This window comes from Aythya ferina (assembly GCF_964211825.1).
Source record: "Aythya ferina genome assembly, chromosome: 1".
Lineage (NCBI taxonomy): Eukaryota > Metazoa > Chordata > Aves > Anseriformes > Anatidae > Aythya > Aythya ferina.
In genome coordinates, this window is record NC_140296.1 from 141,614,505 (window position 1) to 141,634,992 (window position 20,488).

Genomic DNA, 20,488 nt, shown 5'->3' on the forward strand with positions numbered 1-20,488 from the left:
TCAGTCTGACATGACAGTCCACTTTCAACACTAAGTTATTCTTGCTCATTTTCTCATCCCCACCACTTAGTCCAAATCCTACACCATGCCATGGCTGGCACAACTGTTTGCTGGGCCACTCTATAAGCCAGCTCATAAAACTAACCCAGGTGAAAAATAAACTGGAGGGAAGGGGAGTTGAGTGGATTTATTTATTTTTTAAAAGAAATCCACCAGCCAAATCAGCTCCCTGACTCATCTGAGTGTGGCCCCACAAATATTTGTACACACCTAAGAAGTCTCACTAGGGATGCAAGGACTAAAAATCAACAGCCAGAACTCCTGGGCTATCTGCTCTCAATTAAAAAAATAATCTTCCTGCCTAGTCTAAGTTGTTCTTAGCAAGGCAACAGCTGCTGTTTCATGTGCTCCTTACCCACAGGTACCATTTCGAATGCTTGCATGACGACTCCTGAAGTGAGGTATCAATGCACAGGCAACAACCATCCCTCAAAAACAAGCTATTCCCTACAGAATGAGAAAGGGAACTGGCAGTTTCCAACTGCCCCTTATTATCACTTCCAGTCTGAGACAAGGTTCAAGAATCACCAGTCAAAGGTGTGCCGCCACCTCAGAACTAAACACCCTTGTTTCCCACCTCCTCCCCAGCCCAACCTCAACTTTAGCATTGTTTAGCTAGTTCTAGACCATGCCTTGCTAAATGTTCTTTTAAAACATTCGTTATGACAATTCTGCTCTCTTTGTGGAGAGGTGGGAGAAGGGAAAAGAACAGAGAAAAGCATTATGCATCCTCCAGGCCATGGTTAACCTGATCTACTGTTGGCAACAGTCCTGATCCAAGCAGAAGGTTACACTAGAGACTTCCAGATATCCTTTCTGACTATGTATTTTTCATGATGCTACATTGGAGTCCCCTTATCGGTCTTTCCTGAAGTCATCTTGACAGGCTTTCCAGTCATAACGCTCTTCACAGATGATTTACACCTTCAACATCTCAGTCTCCATTTGGCATCACCCCTTCCTTGCTCAGCTGCCTCCTCTCTGTTCTCTGTTCTCCGCATGTCACATAGCACAAAGCCAGTGGCACACCATGAAGGGTTAAGGCCAAGAGACAAGCACAGCCATTGCCATTACACCTAGGGTAGGACACCAGTGTGGCAATGCTACACTACATCACGACAAGGAGAGTGATGAACAAGCATTTGGGGTTGGATGCACGTATCTATATGAATGCTAGGAGGTCCAGACAAAAGTATGGCTCAGTAATGTCCAACACACCTTGGACCTTTTGATGGAGGCACAAAGGTACCCAGGCTGAAACAGACACAAGCTACAGCACATGGTACTCCCTTATCCTGTTTGTTTCGTATCCGGAAAGTAGAAGAAATACATCTGGAAAATCAGGGTGGTCCCAGCTACGTCTGACAGAAGGGCCAGCAGGGGACAGAATTCCTCCTCTTCAGTGGAGGAAGAGCAAGCTGCTCTTGCAGGGACACATGTCAGGCCTGTACACCCTTCCTGCAGGGCGCACAGAGACTCTCGCTGGCCCTCACTCTGGGCAGGAGTCCCAGAGTACAAATAAGAGGTTGTATTTGGCAGCTGGGTATTTCTCCCACAGAAGGGCTCTGCCCTAGATAATGTCAAGCATCTGTCCATTAGCCAGAAAACGTCACAGAAGGAAACATCACCCCAGCCCATTTGCTCCTCTGCTTCTAAGGAAGCCAGAAACATCCCCAGGCAGTTCAGCATCCCCTAGCCATCCTGTGCTCCTCACCCTGCCCTTGGCAAGCCACCAGGCTAGGCAGGCCAGGGTTCACAAGCAAAGCAGTAACTATTGTGCGGCCAATTCTTCAACATCCAGGTTCATCCTCCTGGCTCAACCATGTACAGCGCTACTATTTTTATTTATATTTTTTTATTTTTATTGGAGTGTGGCAGTGGGGAGTAGCACGCTCAAGAGAAGATGGGGGAACTTGCACAGCCCCTGCCATTTGCTTAGCCCAGGCACAGCTTCAAGCACTGCTGCAATTGTCTAGAAATCAAACAAGTGGCTGATAGCGCCAATTAACACCTCCCAGCAGAACAATACCTCCATCGCAGCTCGCCCCATTCTCTCAGGAGCTTAACATATTGGCACCCTCAACGACTTCTCTCCCAGACAGCAGACAAACAGCAATGTGGAGGGAAGAGAGGAATCAAGGTGTACCCAGTGCCCTACCACCAAGAGAGAGGCAGCACAGAGTATTAGCAGTTATAAGACTGCATATTGGAATAAAAACTTAGGAGTTGACTTCAGACAACCAAGGAAGTGAAACTAGTTTGGAGAAACACTTTTTAGACTTGAAACTTTTTTTTTTTTCCTAATAGCTACAAGCTAAGAAGTTTTGAGATGTATTTTTCACCAAAGAATACAGTGCCACCCTTCAAAGAGGTGGGGAAAAAAAACACATGACCAATCTAATCAAACAAATGGGGAGATTTAAATTTTCTTCTGATGAATAAAGAAGCAATAAGCATAATAAATTACTTGCCTGTAAGTCATCTTCTTTAAGCTTCTTATGTAAACTTATATTTGCAAGTTCAACCACATGCAACTGCCTTACATTATGGCATTACAGGGCCATACTGTACTGCTTCCACAGCACTACATATTCAGAGTACAGACTGGGTACCACATCAAGCAGAAGTCATCTCTAGTTAGCAAATGGGATATCACAAAGATAAAATTCAGCTTCAGATGAGAGGCTGTTTTCCGCAATTACAGCATGAATCTGGAGTACATCAACTTGAAACCATTGGACTTACTCCAGATTTGCACCACTGTGCAGCATTATGCCTCACAAAGAGCAGAAAGGGACATTTTTTTTTTTTACTCAATATCTTGTTTTATTAAAGTAATAGGATCGTGGAGGGGGGACTCCAAGGATTAAAGCAAAGGCAAGTCTGTGGAGAGGTAGTATCTTCTATTAAATCAGCAGATTCTGGACTGGAGCTTTTTTTCTTCTTGCCTTTCCCCTAAAACTTGTTCTACCTTTTAAGTTATCCTTGCTAATTACAGTCCAGGGTGACATTGCCCATCTACCCTAAGACTTCTGCATCAGTGCAGCTGGATTGATGGCTGCAATTTGGGCACATTCCCAACACAGACAAGGCCTCGGGCTTTGCTCCTCACCAGACCCAGGGAAGTACCTCTGCTAGGACAGACCGGTAATCCCAAACCAGTTCAGCTCCCCAGCCTTCCACCACACCCCAAGGGCCTTTGCCTCAGAGGTACAACATTGAAATGCTAATCCAACTTTGTAAACCCATAAACAAAAAACAAAGAGGAGGACAGAAGAGGTAAAAAGCCTCCCTGAGCTCCATCCTCAAGCCAAATCGCTGGCATTCAGGCTCTGCCCGGTAGAGCAGGATTTTCCCCACGTGAGCATGCCTCAAGGACTGGTATCAAAAGTGCTGGCAGGCAATAATATCTTTATGGTTAGATGCATTTAAATGGCCACTTCTACCACACACCAGAATACTCTTTGTTTCAGAAGGTCTTCTCTGAAAAAAAAAAAATATTTTTTTTGCAACAACAGACCAGGCACAGACCTGCTAGCCTTACTCACTGCTCTTTCACAACAGAATGACATCAAATGTTAATAACACTAAAACCTAAACGGTTTCTGCAGCTGGGCTGAAGTCTGACCCTACAATGTGCTAACACACTCTTTCTCCACCTCCCCCAAAACCCACACTTTTCCTTCTGACGCCTGCCCACAACTTCCCAGGGACCCAGGCAGAGTAAGAGGCGGATACTGGGGCTTGGGGTCTCCTCTGGATGGTGGGGTGCATGGAAAGGGCAGGAGAGGTCAGCCCGAGAGGCAGGCAGGTCTGACAGCCTGTGAAAGGGGAGTATCAGGGATCTGATAATAGGGACGTGCTATCTCTGGGCTCTATAGCCCTTCTCTGGGCTTACTCTGATCTTCTTTCAAACCATGTCAGCATACCCAAGCCTGCAGATAGTCAACGTGGGGGGGATCATTTCTCACAAATGCTCCCTACTGGACAGGTCATCGCAACCATCTAATTACCCCCAAAGCTGTCCTTTTGTTTTGCACCACCCCTGTTTTCTTCTGTCTCCTGCCCTGCTTTCACAGACATTTCAGGCTGCCTGTCCTGTGGAAGCCAGGTTTTAAGGACAAAGCAGTGCCTCAGATATTTATCCTTCCAGGGGGAATTGGACAACTGAGGGCACCACTGTCTTCAGGGGAGAAAAAGAGTACAGATCCAGCAATGGGGACTGTAGGTAAGGGAGAAGCCATCCTACATGCCCCAAATGGAAGAGCAGCGATTCTTTATCGAGGTAGTTGAAGCCAGCCATGGTTAACTTGGGCCAGAAGGTCCAAGGGCTTTTTACTGCCAAGTTAAGTCTTGGATGACAGTGAAATGTGCTTAATTTGACAGTTTCATTTTAACATGTATGGGCAGAGTCTAGAAGGCGACAGCAGCAAGGGAGCAGCACTGCATTGCTATAAGGTGGCTTTCCTGCTGCATCAACCTAGCATTCAGGGCTAGGAACAGAAAATTATTATTGGTGTTCACTATTCACCCTAGTGATAAAACAACCAGTATTCAATGGTATAGCAATATTCTTACAAGTGCAGGCAAGAGTTATAAAACATTAGCATTTCACTATAAATTTCAAGCTGTGCCACACCTTTGGCATTACTCATAGCTCAGGTACTACACTGGGGTTGGAAAACACAGGGAAACTCTTTACTACTCTTTGCACATTCATTTTTAAATCTTTAATAAAATTGTGGCACTATTATAACTGCGTCCTCCTCAAACAATAGGAGATACGCTTGCTTGTATTCCTGTAAACTTGAGCAAAGCGCAGTTCTTCAAGCATCCACTGAAGAGGTAGAGAAAAAATAGTTGACCAACATGTTTAATTAGTGGAATCCTGTCAAATGCATGAGATACCTGGCTTGCTTGGGGCTGCACGTCAGTGGGGAGGGGGAAGACCACTTTGGAGGTGCAGGAGACCATCTTCTGATCTCTACTCGACTGTTTCTCCTAAAGGACTGCAAAGTGCATCATCTGTCACTGATCCTTTGCTCTTCGTCAGGTGAGACAAAGCTGTGGCTGGTTTACAATGCATACCTGGGCACCAACCTCCATAAACCCAGCACGTTCTTTGGGCTGTCTGGGGCTAAGACCTTTCAGAAGAACACTGCCATACATACAAATGGATCACCGACCCAGTAGACCAAACCCCAACTGAACTGGAGGGTAAAGATGCCTATCATCTCCTCTTTGCAAGGCTATTGATAAGAAAGGACCACCTTGGCTGTCCAGCACTGACTGCATCACAGCCATCGCCCCCTTCTGCTCACAGTCCCCCCATTGGAGAAGCTGCCCTCTCCATTTCACACAAGTGCACCCCAGGCATGCAGGGCAGTGAAGGGTTAATTTAATTAGTTCTCTGTGTGCTCAAAGAATTACAGGCAACTTCATTTAATTATTAAGTAGCCAATCAGGTAATCTCTGTATCTGATTAGCACGCTAATGAAATAATGTCTTCCAGTTCAAAGCTGTCATTCCAATCAGGAGACAGCCCTTCAGCTAGAAGGAAAAGCTGGCCAGGTTTCCATGGGCTCCAAGGCTTTTGGATTTTGGGGAGGGGATGGGAGCAGGGAGATGGAAAACCTTTCTGCCTTCCCTCTCTCGCCTCTGCCTTTGCAAGGAATATAGCACAGCTCTCCCTTCCAGACGGGCGAGCACATTTGCTCTGGAGAGGCTCCCTGATGCTCCAGGCAAGCGTCCAGCATCACCACCACGCGCCCCTTCCCTCGCGCTCCCCCATGCCCAAGAATACCCCAGTTGGTCGGGAACCAAGAGCCCGGAGAGCGCGAGGCCGTTCGCGCAGCGCCTAGGCACTGCCAACCGAGAGATCTGCTAAATATGTGGGGCATGACTCTGCTATGGTCCACATGGGAAAAGAGTCACACAGCAAAGCCATTATAGCACTAAGAGGAAGCCAGAAAGCCTCCTCCCTCCCTCCCCCACGCCGCTCTCTGCTCCTGTGTCATATGCAGTTATTTCCAGCCTGGGGAAAAGTGCAAGGCGGCAGCTGTCACACGAGGCAAGGACTTGCCCCTTTTAAACAGGGATTTCAGGACTAAATGACCCATTACAATTAACACAGCTGCAAGAACTGGGACACTTCCACACAGCCCGAGAGGGGGTTTGGCGGTGGGGGAGGACAGGAGGAGAAGCAGAGGGTTAGGCTCGTACTCCCAAGACCTGGCATGGAGTCTCCGACCCCTCCGCTTCTCACGTATTAGCTCAGCTGTCCTCTCCCAACTGCTGCAGCTCAGCCTCTCCCCGGTGCCAGCAGCCCAGCTACAGCACTGAGCCGTGGTGAGCAGCCCAAGCCCACCACAACACTTTCTGGAATGGCCCCTTGTGCTCCAGGCTCCTGCTCGGACCCCTTCTGCTCTCCTGGGCTGGAGCAGCACAGCTGCACCCATGCTAACTTTTAATTAGACAGCCCAGGTTTATCACAGTAGCTGCAGCAGGATGTGGTTCAGCACGACCACGCCACCCGAGTATTTACCCGAGGAGCCCAGCAGACGATGCTGTCCAAGCTCAAGCCTACGCTGCTGCGAGTGTACTTCTGCATGTCCTCTGCTGCCAGTTTAAATGCTAACTCAGCTAATATTGTCACAGCTGCCAGCACGCCTTTGCTTTGTAGTGCAAGCATCCTCATTTCTGAGAGCAAGATCACCTTCCTGGTGACACTTGCCCTCTCCCGGCACATTTCCCAGGAAAAGAAACACAGCCTCCAGGACGCTCACACCACGCAGCAATAGTTTTGCTAAGCCACCGCACCGAAAATGAACGCGCTTACAGGAGAATCCCAAGAGGGAGCAGAAAAATTGCAGGCAGTCTCCAGACAGCCAGCTAGACAGCTGGCTTTCTATGAGAACGCTGAAGTGTTGACACTTTTTGTTGACCCTTTTTTCCTGAGCATATCCCAGAAACAAGAAAAAGGACTGCCAAACGGGAAGACGCATCTCCCTCTCTTCTCTCTGCTGACTGCGGCCATTCCAAGTGAAGGAAACTGGTTAGATCAAGAAATTCAGGCTTGGACAGCACAATGAAGCATCCACTAATAATCAATCCCTTCACAACAGCCTTCCTGCCAACTGGCTACAGACTAGGCAGTGATTATAAATTGTAGTTACTTCTCTGAGGAAAAACAACAACATCATATGGTGATCCTTTAATTCTGAAACCAGTCCCGCTTGCAAAAAGACAAGTTCTCCTAAATACCCATTCTGAAAAAAAGAAAAAAAAAAAAAACAAAAACACAACTCAGCCCTGAAATCCAAAGCCTGGATCCTCCTGGCTCATGCTTTGCTAGCTACAAAGAGATAAAACTTGTGTCATTAACGTTAGCCAACATTTCTGAAGATGCTGAGGGGGGAGTTTGTTGGCTAGGAAGATACCATCATTGCCCTCATATTCCTGAGGTTCTGCTACCTCAGGAAACACACACAGCAGGGCCTGCCGAGGCGGTCCCGCTTCACCACTTATTAACCAGCACGCAGATGCAATTCGAGCCCGACTGAAGCACAAGCAACTGCAGCAGCCACCTGGGGACCAGCGTTCCCCGGCAGCCGGTGGCAGGGCACATTCCAGCCCGGTCCCCAGGCACTGCAGCAGGGCGGGGAGGCGCAGCATGACCTGATCTCCACCTCCGATAGCACTGAGCCCTTGTCCCAGCCCCTCTCGCCGCCACCCTTGCCACGGCCAGGCTACAAAGAGCAGGGTGCAGATACCCACCCACACGCGTGAAGGGACTCCCTTGCAACGCCACGGCTATTTATGGATCAGCCGCCATCCAAAACTCCCCAAAATGAGAAAGTCCGGGCGTTTGGCAGGTCAGGCGCTTACTACAGCGAGTGGTTTGTTCCACCAAGGGACTCGTAACACCCTCCCAAATTACACATTGCCCTTTACAGGACACCGCAGCAGCTGGAATCGGCTCCCTTCTCACATTCCTTAATAAGCACTTCCATCGGAGAGCGGGGTGGATGTAGGGCATCAGCTGCAGTTAATCATAACCAAGCACTGTGCTCCCTTTCTCCATGCTCCACAACACTATCTGCGGTCTAAGAATATCCAGCACCACCCTGCCGGGGCAGGGGGAGTCGAGTGCTCCGAGCTCCCCGGCACTGCAGGTCTCTCCCTGTTACAGGAGACTTTCACTCTGCCTCCCCCAAGCAACAGCCTTCAGCGGGGCCCCCAATAGCTGGTTGAGATCCTACAGATCATGGAAAGATAATCCATTGCGGTACTAATGCACTACTGCAGCTGTCCATGGAGAAAATCCCCTTTCAACCAAAAAACCCCCTCAAGCCCTTTGATCCTCTCCAACACACAATTATCTTAAGGGCAAAATAGTCTTCTGTGCCTCGGCACCTTGTATCAGGCTGAAAGAAAAGAAACCGAGACTGCTATTCCGTGTTTATTCTACACGGCTGCCCTGTCCTACAATCAGGCTCCTTCAGCATGGGCAAACAAATCCCGATGGAGAGATGCCTGCATATGCTGGATGACCAGTGCCTAAGAGAAACTTTGCGGGGTGGAGGGAGAAAATGAAGTGTGTTTTGTGTTTCTTTTTTGGAAAAACAAACAAACAAACAAAAAACCCTGAATTTCTAAGAAAGACTATCAGACAAACTTTTCATGATTGTTTTTGTGAGCTACAGTCAACTACACTGAAATTAAATCAACTGATTTCAACTGCATGGTCAGGTCTGACTTCAGAAGGAGCAAAAAACTACCATCAACATTTAGCTTAAAGAAAAAAAAAGTTTAAGTTATCATTCTGGTTGGAAAAGAAATACAGCAAGCTTTCATTTAGTGCCAAAAACCAACCCCCAAAACCTTTCACAGAGGCTTGTCAGGGCTCTTCCCCAGGTGCCCCCCTTATTGCGTGACCTCTTGCTACCTGTGCAGTTTCGCTCCACCTGCTACCCCCGACTGCAGGGTGATAAGCATTGCTTTCAGCAGAAGGGTCAGCTATAAAAAGCCCTTCCCCTCCCCGCTGCCTGTTTCCATTCCTGTGCCACTGCTTCAGCCCTGCTGGTGCAGCCCTTTGCAGGGCTACGCACCAAACCACCTTGGGGAGCTGGCCCCAGTTAAGCATAACTCAAAAAAAAAAAAAAATATATTAACCCTAGTGAGCCATTTTACCACCATCAGTGAAGAATACAGGACAAATGCTTGAGAATTCACATCATCAGCTTTTAACAGACACCAAGTGTGAGCCCACACTAACAAAACAGCAAAAATGGCCATCCACTGAACAACACAAAATTAGAAAAACAATACAAAGTCAGTTCTCTAACCCCCTGAAATCCTTCAAATTTCAAAGTCTAGTCTTGAGTACCTTTATGTCAAGATTCTCAGAAAGCTGTTTAAAAATCCCGAAGTATTACTGCTTGTGCACATTTCTCCATCCATCTGCCATTAATAACTTCTGAATTCGTCTGACTCAGCTATGAGTGATGGGAGTGCAGAGGTCTGGAACACAGTTTCTATACAGGTTGCTCACCATATCTACCTCCTGCACAATCACCCCAAACACATGTACAAGCTCGCTTGGCTGCTCAGGGCTTGGCTAGCAGTGAGTTGCACGGGATGAGTAATGAGCTTTACAGGAAAAAAAGGGAAGAGAGGAAAAGCAAAGAAGAGCTTTGGAATAAGTTAGTTGTGGGGACATACAAGGCTGTCCAGACTGTGAACCTGTATGAAATCATGACAGATTTTACTTTTAAGTGCAATGTCATTTGTCTTTCCCTTTTACAGTGCCCATATTACTTATTCGGGTGTCTTGATGCAAGCTATATAGCAGGCCTAATTCAGCAAGGGTTAGGTCCAAGTGAGGTCTTAAAATACCACAGAAAACATGGCAGGGGTCTTGCTTACTGGTCTTTCTTCTTTAGTTTTTCGTGTTTGAACCTTCACAGCACACCAGAAGAGGGAGCCTTTCACTCCTCTCCCATGTTCATCATTTGTTTTATATTAGCAACAATGACAAGCTCTATTAAGAGTCAAGCTCCTAAATTGAACTCTTACCCTTTGCCTCCTAAAACAAACAAACAGAAAACCCAAGCAAAAAAGAAAAAGCTCTTTGCTTTGTGTTATCGATATATAAATATTTTTTGCTGCCACAACTTGCTGAGTACAGGGTTCACCAGAAATGAAGAAGCCAGCTTTGCCTTCCAGTCCTTTGGCTGCACAAAGCTCTACCTCCTTTAGAGCAGGCTTCACTGGAAAGAGCCAGAGAACTAATGTCCTTACCAAAGTGGAGGAAAAAGACCCTCCAATGCTCCTTCCGCATCACCAGCCCCAGGACCAAACCAAGCTAAGGCTGTAGTTTTAAGAGCTGTGGTGGATCCACCTTGGCAGCTGATGGCCTCCGAAACCATGAGGTCCCCCTTGCCACTGCTGTGTCCCAGTATCATTCCACAGCACCCGAGAGCCGCAGCACCAGAAGCAGTACTAGGGCAAGAGCTTGAAACGCAGCAGGGACTCCCTCCTGGCAGCAGGAGCCCACGGCACCAAAGCTTCAAGTCCCACAACTGCCTTAGAGGTGCCCGTGCCATCCTTCCCGCAGGGCCTAGCGCACCAGCTGGACCACAGCAGCTACAAAACAAAGGCCTCACCACCCTGTCACTAAGTTACCACTTCAACATAGTTAAGAGCTGAACCAGTTTAAGTACACCTAGCATGAAGAGCTTGTGCTGTTCAAACCACCCATAGGATGGTGTTAAACTGGTGGCTGGTCCCACAACAGAGGTGGTCTAAAGCATGCCCCTTGTGGTTCACATCTTTTGGTATTCACTACCATGGAGTATACTAGCAGCATTGTTTTTTATTCAGGGGAAAGCTGGCATTTCAGCTAGGCATTTGTAAAATGTAAAGAGTTTGTAAGGGAGTTGCCTGCCGCGTGTGGCTGTTGGGCCACCTCTGAGCAGCACTCGCAGAGCAAAGACCTGGGCTGCAGTAGGCCTGTAGCGTGGAACTACTCCCCTGTCCCCCATAAAGGGGAACTTAAAAGCACAGTTATACACAAAGTGCATGGAAACCACAGTAAAAATGCATGTTCTGGAAACAAGCAAAATGCACTAAAATCACTTTTCCCTCTCAGCTGTTTTCTCCTCCTCACACAAAAGGCTGCAAACCCCTCCTAATTGCAGGAATACTCCACCTCGCAAAGCCTGCTAGCCCGGCCCTTCTTCCAAGGAACTGGGGAGAACTGGGACACAATAGGAAGGAGACTTGCTAAAGGGAATAGATCTGTTAAATTAACACATTTTCTGTCAACCAAATCAGCTGCCCCCAGTGCCATTGTTGGTGAAACAATGGAGACCCCAGGAATGGGCACCCATTAAAAGGAACAAGCCTGCTGAAAGGATACACTCTAAGGCACAGTGTTGTGTGTTTAACAGGATTCTCTACTGTAAGGAAGGAGGAATCACTGGGCTGCATTGTTCTCGCCATCACAGCAGATGCTGTTTCTGCTGGTAACGAGGGGGAAAAATAATTTTCATAAATACCTACAATAAGACTTAAACTATAAACTTTTAATTCAGGAACTTTTAACTCCCTGGCTGTTGTTGTTTCTCCCCAGCCCTTTTCTTGCAGAGATTTTGCCTGAAAGAAGTCTATGAAAGCATCCATTGCCATTACAAAAGTTAATTCTTCACCCTTCATGCAGGCACTTAACAGATGCCAGGGGCAGAATGGCACAGCTCTGCGGTATTATTTGTAGGGAGAGAAAGACCACAGTTAAGCAGGTCTACACATAAAGCTGCAACACTTTTAAGGTGTTACTTTTAGCTGGTTTAGTTAGAGCAAATTCCAAAAAGAACAAACTCGAGGCCTAATTTAGATGCACTATGCAGAAGTTTACATCAGCTTCATTAAATTGGTACAGGTTTGTGGTAGTCAAGACTCTGTAAACAAAGCAAACCGCTAAGTCAGATTTAAGTTACTACACACAGCATATTTTTTTTCCGAGCAGGGAAAGATTTACACCAGATTATCTTAAATTGGTTTTAAAACAAATTCAGCTTAAACCATTTAACTTGTGGGCACACAAACATTTCAGCCAACAGATACAGTTTCCAGTCAGCGGTGTTGCTGGAAGAGATAGTTAGTTAGTTGCCTCCAACCAACGACACCGTAGAAAATCTGTGATTATCAAACTCCATGTACTCTTATCCAAATCTCTGAAATTTATACTCACTTCCTCTTTCTGCCTTCGACTGCTACAGTCGTTCTCTGACTTCCCTGTCACCTATGTCAGATCCATTCAAAACGTTGCTGTCAAAATAACCTTCCTTACCCATTGTTCAGACACCCTTTTTTCTGCACGCAGTCACTTCTCATTTCTTTTCAGGGGCTTAAGATAATGTTTTAACTCACGTATCAGCCTCCTAAACCACCTATTCCTTTTTTTTTTTTTGTATCCAATTATAGTAGAGTCTCATTATACAAAATGTAAACACTTGTTAAAAAGTTCAAGATCTACAGTTGTGAAAAATGTGACTTGCATTTGAAATGTAAACTGATATAATGCTTTCCAATTTGCAGACCACTTGAAACAACAGCTCTGAGAAGTATCTCTCTGCCTCCCCCTCCATTAATCTCAATGAACTCTAGAGCCCAATACTGACATTCAGAGTGCTAATGATTCTATTATGAACAGAATAAGTAAGGCAGCAAAAGCCAAGACCAGCAACGTAAGAGCTGCTGCTGGAAGAGATGCGGTAAGAGGGATGAGATGTTGCAGTGTCATCAAAACCAAACATCAATGGGACAGGTAGGAAGAACAATAAAAACAGTACCCACTGTACATTTCATTCATTTTTTCCACTTGATATTCAAATTTCTAGGATGTCTACCACTGACGGGCAGATGGCAAGAGGCACATCCTGATGCCTGAAATACTCTACAGAAAAGGTGCTTGAACTAGCTCGAACTTACCTTGTACAAGTAGAGCTGACCTACACAAATTGACTTACATTTTAGTTAGCTTGTTACACCTACTTGTCACATTTATCTTAATTAGACCCTAAGTGTTCCCAGTCAGAAACTACCTGGCCTTCTCGGCCCTCATATGACATAGGGGATCAGTATGTGCCGTAGATGCTACTGTAACACAAAGAACAATGCAGTACTGGGCCAGAATAGCCACTGAGGAGGGAAGGCTTAGCACTCAGTTTTGGTAGCACAGTGCATACACAGTTAACTCCAGACACACCACTGACAGAAGAGGAAGGCCGTGCAGTTGGTGCCGTGGATCTCAAGGGACCCAGCCAGAGGACAGAAAGCAAGGGGCTCCAGAGAAGTTTCAGTAGGACCTAGCAAAACAGGACAGCAGAGGTCAAAGTGCATTTGGCCATCCTCTCCTCACCAGGAAAAAACGGCACATTTTCCAAAATACTAAAATTTGAGTGCACCTAAAGGTTAGTGAGTTAGAAGTTTTTGGCTTTCCAAGCTCTATCTGGTTTGCGGGGGTAGAAGAAATCCCCTGTTCTGTGCTCACTCCTTCACACTGCCACAGCCTGCAGGCAGCAGCACAGATCCCCCTTCTCTCCACACTCTTCCTCCTCCCCCTGGGGACCCATGGGAGCAGTAGTAGCCACTGGTTTGTAACAGCCACATCATATTCCCTGACAGAAAGAGCCTGTTCATGGGCTGGTATGGTGGATACTGCGCTGTAGGAAGAGGAAGGTGTGCAATAGCAGCAGTGCCCAGTCTTTGGGCAGCAGGAGTGTAGCTAAAGGTAGAGCCAGAGCCTGAAGCGTAAGGAAGGGAGAGGAAAAGAGGAAAAGCATCTTAGAGCCACAGCGAAGTTAGCAGCAGAGGCAATTTGCCCAAAGGTGCTTTTAAAAACCACAGGAAAAGATTTATGTTTTCCCTACGTAATGTGGCTTTTCCCCTTTTCCAAATAAACTAAGTTAACAACAATGTTTTGACTATTTTCAAGCACGTTCTCAAAAGTCACCTCCCCTCGACCTACCCAGGCAGAAGTTCCCAAATGTTTTAGCCCAGAGCTCCCAGGAGCGCATGCCAGAGAGCTGGGTGGCCGCGCCACGCTGGCTGCTCTCCAGTTCCCTTATTCTTTAAGTTGTGCTGAAACACGGTTGAAAACATCAAATTTTCTCCTAATACTTTTCTACCCAAACAATCCCCGCAGCCGCCAGGATGATATGTCTGTCACAGAGGGAAGGGCACGCGTCCAGGAGACGCTTTGTCACGAGAGGTGTCCCGCATTACAGCTCGGTCTTGAAGAGGAAAACAAAACGCTTCCTATCATCACATGCACCGACCTGACTGTGGAAAGCATCCTTTCCGTCCAACAGGGCAGGCCATATGAAATAAACACTTATTTTTAAAAGTGCCCGGTACGAACAGACCCTCTCCCAACTGGAGCGCTGTTGGAGCAGGTGAGGACAAACCTGCCCCACGCAGGTTTCCCAAGGCACCGAGAAGGAAGCCACAACCGAAGCAGCAGGGCAAAAAGCCCACTTTGGAAGCAGCGTGGAAGTTTTGCACGTCAGATGGCTGACACGGCGGCCATTTGAGGGGGTGGCGGTGGGGGCAAACTAAAAAAAAAAAACGAGTCCGATGACAGCAGCGCCCGCGGGGGCAGCCCCACGGGTGGACCCGGCCATGTCCTGGCACACACGCGTGTGCTCGCGGCTGTCCCACTGAACTTTTGACCCGGTGGCGGCTGCCCCCTCCCCAGCCCACCGCTGTGGCCGGGGTTTGAAAAGCGCAGGAGCCCCGCGCCTCCTCGCCAGGCGCCTGCATCTGCCGGAGCCAGCATGGGGGCCGCCTGCGCCCACCCCTTCCCCAGAACAATGCCCAGCGCCCAGCCTGATGGATGCGCTCCTTTATTCCGGTTTTGGACACCCCTTTCCCGGCTGCTCGCTGGTCCAGGGGAAAAGAAAAACAAAACATCTGTTTCCCAGGTTTCTGCCGCGTGCAGCTGCGGATGGCAGCCCGCATCTGGAAGCTTCACTTTCTTTCGGACCAATAAGTGTAGGGCAAAAGGGCTGCGTTTAAAAAGGAAAAAAAAAAAAAAAAAAAAAAAAAAGAAAGAGCGAGCTCTGCGCTGCCTCACTGTACTAAAGTCCCCAAACTTCTCAAATACCACAGGCAAATCTGCTTGGTATGAGAGGGATGGGTCCAGATGGCCTATCATTACCGAGCCTTGCAACAAAATACGGGCAGACCTACCAGGAGAGAAATCAGAGAGAGGGAAGAAAGAAGAAAAATGAGCTACAGCTCCTTTTTATTTTTATTTTTTTAAACATATGGAAGATCAGGTTTTGTCTGCTCTGGGGACTGCCGTGATTGCGGCAGAGACACTCTCAGTGTGCTAACATCAGCGTAACCGGGAGGGCAGGGGATACTTGTTACAAACAAATCAGGGTTTGTTTAAAACTTTTGCCTTTGCAATAATGTTCTAAGAGTTCAGAACCAAAGCCACCTGAGATACAGTAATATCAGCAAAAAACAGATCCACCAGGCAGGTTTTAAGTAGAGAGGAGAGCTCAGCCCTCCCACCATCAGCAAGAGCTGACAGCACCCATTGATGAGATATCAGAGATGAGGGACACAGTTGGACAAGCATTTGCCACGAACCTCCAGCAGTCTGAGCATCAGCACCCTTCAGACGAAACCCCCAGCTGCGTGAGTTCTCCATTTCCAGTTCAACACAGAAAACACGCTTGCTCAAGCTACCTGCTTTACTTGGCATTAAAGCAGAGCAGGGCTTGCACCCCTCGGTTGCCCTTGGTGGACAATATCTTTTGAGGGAAGGGGCAGCAACGTCTTGAACCACTTCCCTTCAGCCACAAGCGGTCCCCTCAAGAACCAAAGCCAAACCAAGAAAACTCCATTTGTGTGCACGAGCACAGCTTGAAGCCTGTTGGCTGGCCGTTTTGTTCTCCAGCACTGCCTCAAGTTGTAGCACTCCCTAAAAGCCCAGAATGACCACCTCCGTTTCATTCGGGCACCCCACAACGCAAAGCCCATCTCAGACACCAGAACACCAGCTCTGAAACCAAGTGGGGAGCCTCCTTTCCGCAGCTGAGTAAAGCACAAACCAGAAGTCTCCCACAGCAGTGCTCTCAGAGGAAAGCAAACAAATAAACAAGAAGCATTTTAAGTCCCCTTGCTGGCCACCAGTTTCATGCCATGAACTGTTGGTGTACGCGCTCTGTGCAGCGTGCTGCTCCCGTATCCCTGAAGCCACGGATAGGACTGGAAGAGGCACCAAGATGGTGAACTTCAAGGAAGAGCAAGTCCCTGTGCTGCTGGCGGCATGCGGGGAGGAGGAAGATTCACTCCCCGTGCCTTTAGACGCCAGCTTCCGACAGCTGAATCTCTCCTCTCACGGCATATCCTGACTTTAACCGTGGTTTCCACCGTCCCTCGCAAAAATCCCATCCTGTAAAGCTTTAAAGCCCGTTTGTGCAAACCACCACAGGTCATCTGCAGGCGCGGGTTCTGGCGACGTTGTTGGTGGGCCAGTCCTTGCTCTGCATCCTGCGCCCACTCCTCGTCCCCCAAAAAGCAGGGGCAATTTGTCCCAAGCGACGGCAACTCCCCTGTCCCAAGCGTGCTCCAGGAACCAAAGGGGAGCCCACATTTACTTCGCCTGTGAAGCAAGCCAGATGCTAATTGCCTCCAAAGGTGAAAGGCTAGTGCCTCGGCCCTTTTATCATTGTAAATTCAGGTTCCTTCAAGACTTTGCGCTGCTGGGCCCGGAGAGCCTCCCCCTTTAATGGGTTTGCATCAATAGGAGGGGGAGGGGAGTTCCCTTTCGCAAGAAGTTGCATCATTGAGAGACCTTATCCCCTTTCAAGATTTCGCACCGCATAAGGGATTCCCCCTCTTCAGAAATTCACATCCTGCTCAAGGAGTTTTGCTCTTTAGGGCTTCGCACATCCTATTGAACTTTTAAGCATCTTTGGAATTCGCATTCAGGGGGCAATTACTGTCTTAAAAAACACACGCCACCGCGTTATTCACCCGGTTTATTGCCAATGTGCCGGCAAGAATAGCTTTTCACAGCCAGCACAAAAGCTTTCCCACTGCCGGGACGCACTTTGTCGGTACCACTCGCGGCCGGAGCAGAGAACACAGAAAGCGCTGGCGGCGCGCTCACCCACACGCGCAGAAATCCACAGCCACCAGCCCGAACCGAACAAAAACACGCACCCGGAGGAAAGTTGGGGAAGAAAAACGCGCAAAAGCGCCCCAAAAGGCGCCGGTCCCGCGGGGCGGAGGGCGAGCGAGGTGCCCGAGCCCCCGGCACAAAGCGCAGCCAGGCGGGGACCCCGGCCCCAACAAAGGGCACGGCCCCCGCGCACCGGGGGGACCCCGGGGAGGTTGGGGCGGGGGGGGGGGGCCCGAGCCGTGCCCTCCTCCCGCCTCCAGCATTTGGGGACGGGCACGGGGACCCCCCCCAGGGCACGGGGACCCCCCCAGCTTTGTGCGGCCGGGTGCCCGGCGGAACAATGCGGCCCCGCCGGCACCGGCACCGGGGGAAGGAGGAGGGGGGGGGGGGTGCTCGGGGAAAGTTTTGGGAGTTGCGGCGCGGGGCCGGGCCGCGGGGTCTCACCTCGATCTCGAAGTCGGGCAGGCGGAAGGCGGTGCGGAAGAGCGAGCAGAAGTGCGCGATGGCCGGCACTTCCCACCACGAGCGGAGCTCGTCCAGCGCCACCGCCGCCTCCGAGCCGCCGGTACCGGCCACACCGCCTCCTCCTCCCCCTCCTCCTCCTCCTCCTCCTCCTCCTCCTCCTCTTCCTCCGCCGCAGCCGCCGTCCTCCTCCGGGCACATCTCCGCCGCCCGCTGCCTGCCGCTGCCTGGCTGGGCGGCTGGGCGCCGCGCTGGAGCTGAGCTGGGCTGCGCTGAGCTGCGCCGCGCTCCGCCCGCCCCCCGGCGCCACGCCGCTCAGCGGCCGCCCCCCGGCGGCACCGCGCTGCCCCCTCGCTGCCGCCCGCGCGCGGGGCGGGGGCGCTAGGGCCGGCGGGGGCGCTGCTGCTGCGGGCACTGCGAGCACTGCGGGCACTGCTGCTGCTGGTACTGGTACTGCTGCTGCTGCTGGTGCCGGTACCCCAGCTGCTGCTGCTGCTGCTGCTGCTGCTGCCCCTGCCGCGGGCGGCCGCCACTCCGCGGTCCCATCCCTCCGCCGCCGCCCGCCCGCGCCCTGCAGGCAGCCGGCGCGCCGCCGGGAGCAGATGGGCGCGGGGCGGGGGCGGGGCCTCGCGCCGGCTGAGCCAATGGGAAGGGCGCTGCCGGCCCCGGGGGGCGGGGCCAGGAGGGCGCGGAGGGGCGGGGGCGTGGCCAGCGGGGTGTGTGTGTGTGGAGTGGGGGGGCAGCGCACGAGGAGGGGGCGGGGCCGGCGCTGATCACAACAACAGGGCACCCGCGCCCGTACGGCCACGCCCACATGGGGCGGGGTTAATGGGAGGTGGGCGTAGCTAGACGCGGGGTGGGCGTGGTTATCCTGGGGGTGGGCGTGGCCGCGGCGGTGCCGGCAGCACGTGGCAGCGGGGCTGGCGGGAAGGGCTAATTAATGAGGTGGGCAATTAATGAGGGGCCGCGCAGCCCCATCGCGGGGTACGGCGGGGGGAGGGGCACACCCGGGGCTGTGGGGGAGCGCGGCTGAGGTGGGGCAAGGAAAGGGTTGGAGTGTGTGTAATTAGCACGGGGTGTTGGGGGGTAATTAGCACGGGCGTTCGTTAGCACGAGGCTTCATTGAGGCTGGGGGACCGGCAGCGCCCAGGGATGGAGTAGGTGTGGGTATGGGCACCGGGAGCACCGCGGGCACGTGAAGCGGGACAGCCATGTGTTATTTAACAGTGTAGTCATGCCAAGTGGGACGCTCGTGCGTTATTCACCAAAACGCAGCGCCTGTGCCCGCTGCCCCAGAACCACCCGAACTCCCGGTCGAGCCATTCACTCCATGCGGGACACCGTATGTCCTACCAAAAGCCTGACTCGTGAGGCACGATGACTCCCAGACCCGCTGCTGAGGGAGGCAGTGTCCGATCCCCCATGCCCTGCAGCAGCTCCAGCTGTTATACCGCGGAGGAGCGGCGTGTGGGCTGGCTTACAGCACTCCACCACCACACAGGAGGACGCCTGCAAAATGCCAGAGCTCTCTGAGTGGCAAATCCTCGTGGCACAGCTTCCTCCGGGCCAGCCGCAGCGCTCGGCAGCGGTGCTTGCTGTGTACATAAGTGTCCCGTTCTCCCACGGAGCAGGCTTTTTTGTCCCATGGCCATGTAAGGGGAGTTTGTGTTGCGTTTGCTCGCTCCCTGACATTCCTCCCCGAATTCCTGCAGCGCCCGGCCGTGGCTTATCTTACTGCTGCATCGCTGCTTGTTCTTGACACTGGGTCAAGCAGCTTTGTAGTGTCCCCACGCTCTAGCCCGTTAAGAGTTTTGTGAGCCTTAACGAAGTCTCCTAATCTCTCGTTGCATCCGAAAGGCTACAGTCCTATTTTATTATTATTTTTTTTTGAATTAATTTGGCTCCCTCTATCGTCCCTATTACTTCTGTCAGGCTGTGCTTTCTCTGATACTGTGCTTTTTATGCAAGGATGCTGGGAGCTGCCCAAGATCACTTAAAGTAGCTTAACATTGCCAGCTTCTTGCACTGGTTTTAAAGCACTTCCCTGAATTTATTATTCAAACACTACAATCTTTGCTCTCTGACTGCTATTCAACAGATGGCAAAGACCTGGTGAGTACAATACAGCTTTTCCTCCTCGTTAATAAATATCTCCATTCACAAATCTGTGTGCTTCTCCTCTTCCATGCCACTTCTGGCTGAGTTTCCCGTTCATAACCAAACAAAACAGCATACTCTAAACACCACCCATTCCCAGTATGCTATATTCTTCCTCTCAACCATTATTTTTCTAGGCTAGTGGTGAGACGTCACCCACTCACTGATTATTCAGCTCAATATCCATTCCTGGTGGCTCACTTCCCTCCACACATGCTCTCCTCCCCTTGTTTCTTCTCTTCCTTTGCTCCCAGCCAGGCTGTAAGCTGAGTGCTCACACCACATACAGCCGTTCTGTGAGGCTGATGGCCCAAATCAAAGCCTCCTGTTTTTGTTGCCTGAGATCATCTCTGTGTTTCTGAGCTCGTTTCTTTAAGAAAAGATGCCGAATTCTGAGTTCCAAAACCAAATAAAAACGTTGCAGGAGATGCAGGGACCCAATGTCCCCATTCCTGTTGGCCAAAACCTGTCACCTGGAAGCAAAAAGAAGGGGGGATTGCTCTCCACTTCCTCCCAAAAGACCTGAGTGATGTGTCTAATTTGGCAAAGATGAAATGTAAAACTTGGTTAACGACAGGTAGATTTCTTGTAGCCTGCCTGTGGGAG

At 50.2% G+C, this 20,488-nt stretch overlaps 1 protein-coding gene across 2 annotated transcripts in view; it reads right to left on the reverse strand.

Moving 5' to 3' along the window:
- CECR2 (CECR2 histone acetyl-lysine reader) overlaps positions 1–18,281 on the reverse strand; it is a 93,273-nt gene extending 74,992 nt beyond the window's left edge. For both annotated transcript variants that reach the window (XM_084498828.1, XM_084498827.1), the window contains exon 1: positions 17,708–18,281. In XM_084498828.1, coding sequence (XP_084354954.1) covers positions 17,708–17,926 — 219 coding nt within the window. In that variant the 5' untranslated portion in view covers positions 17,927–18,281. The remainder of the gene's footprint in view (positions 1–17,707) is intronic.
- Positions 18,282–20,488: the final 2,207 nt, after the last annotated feature.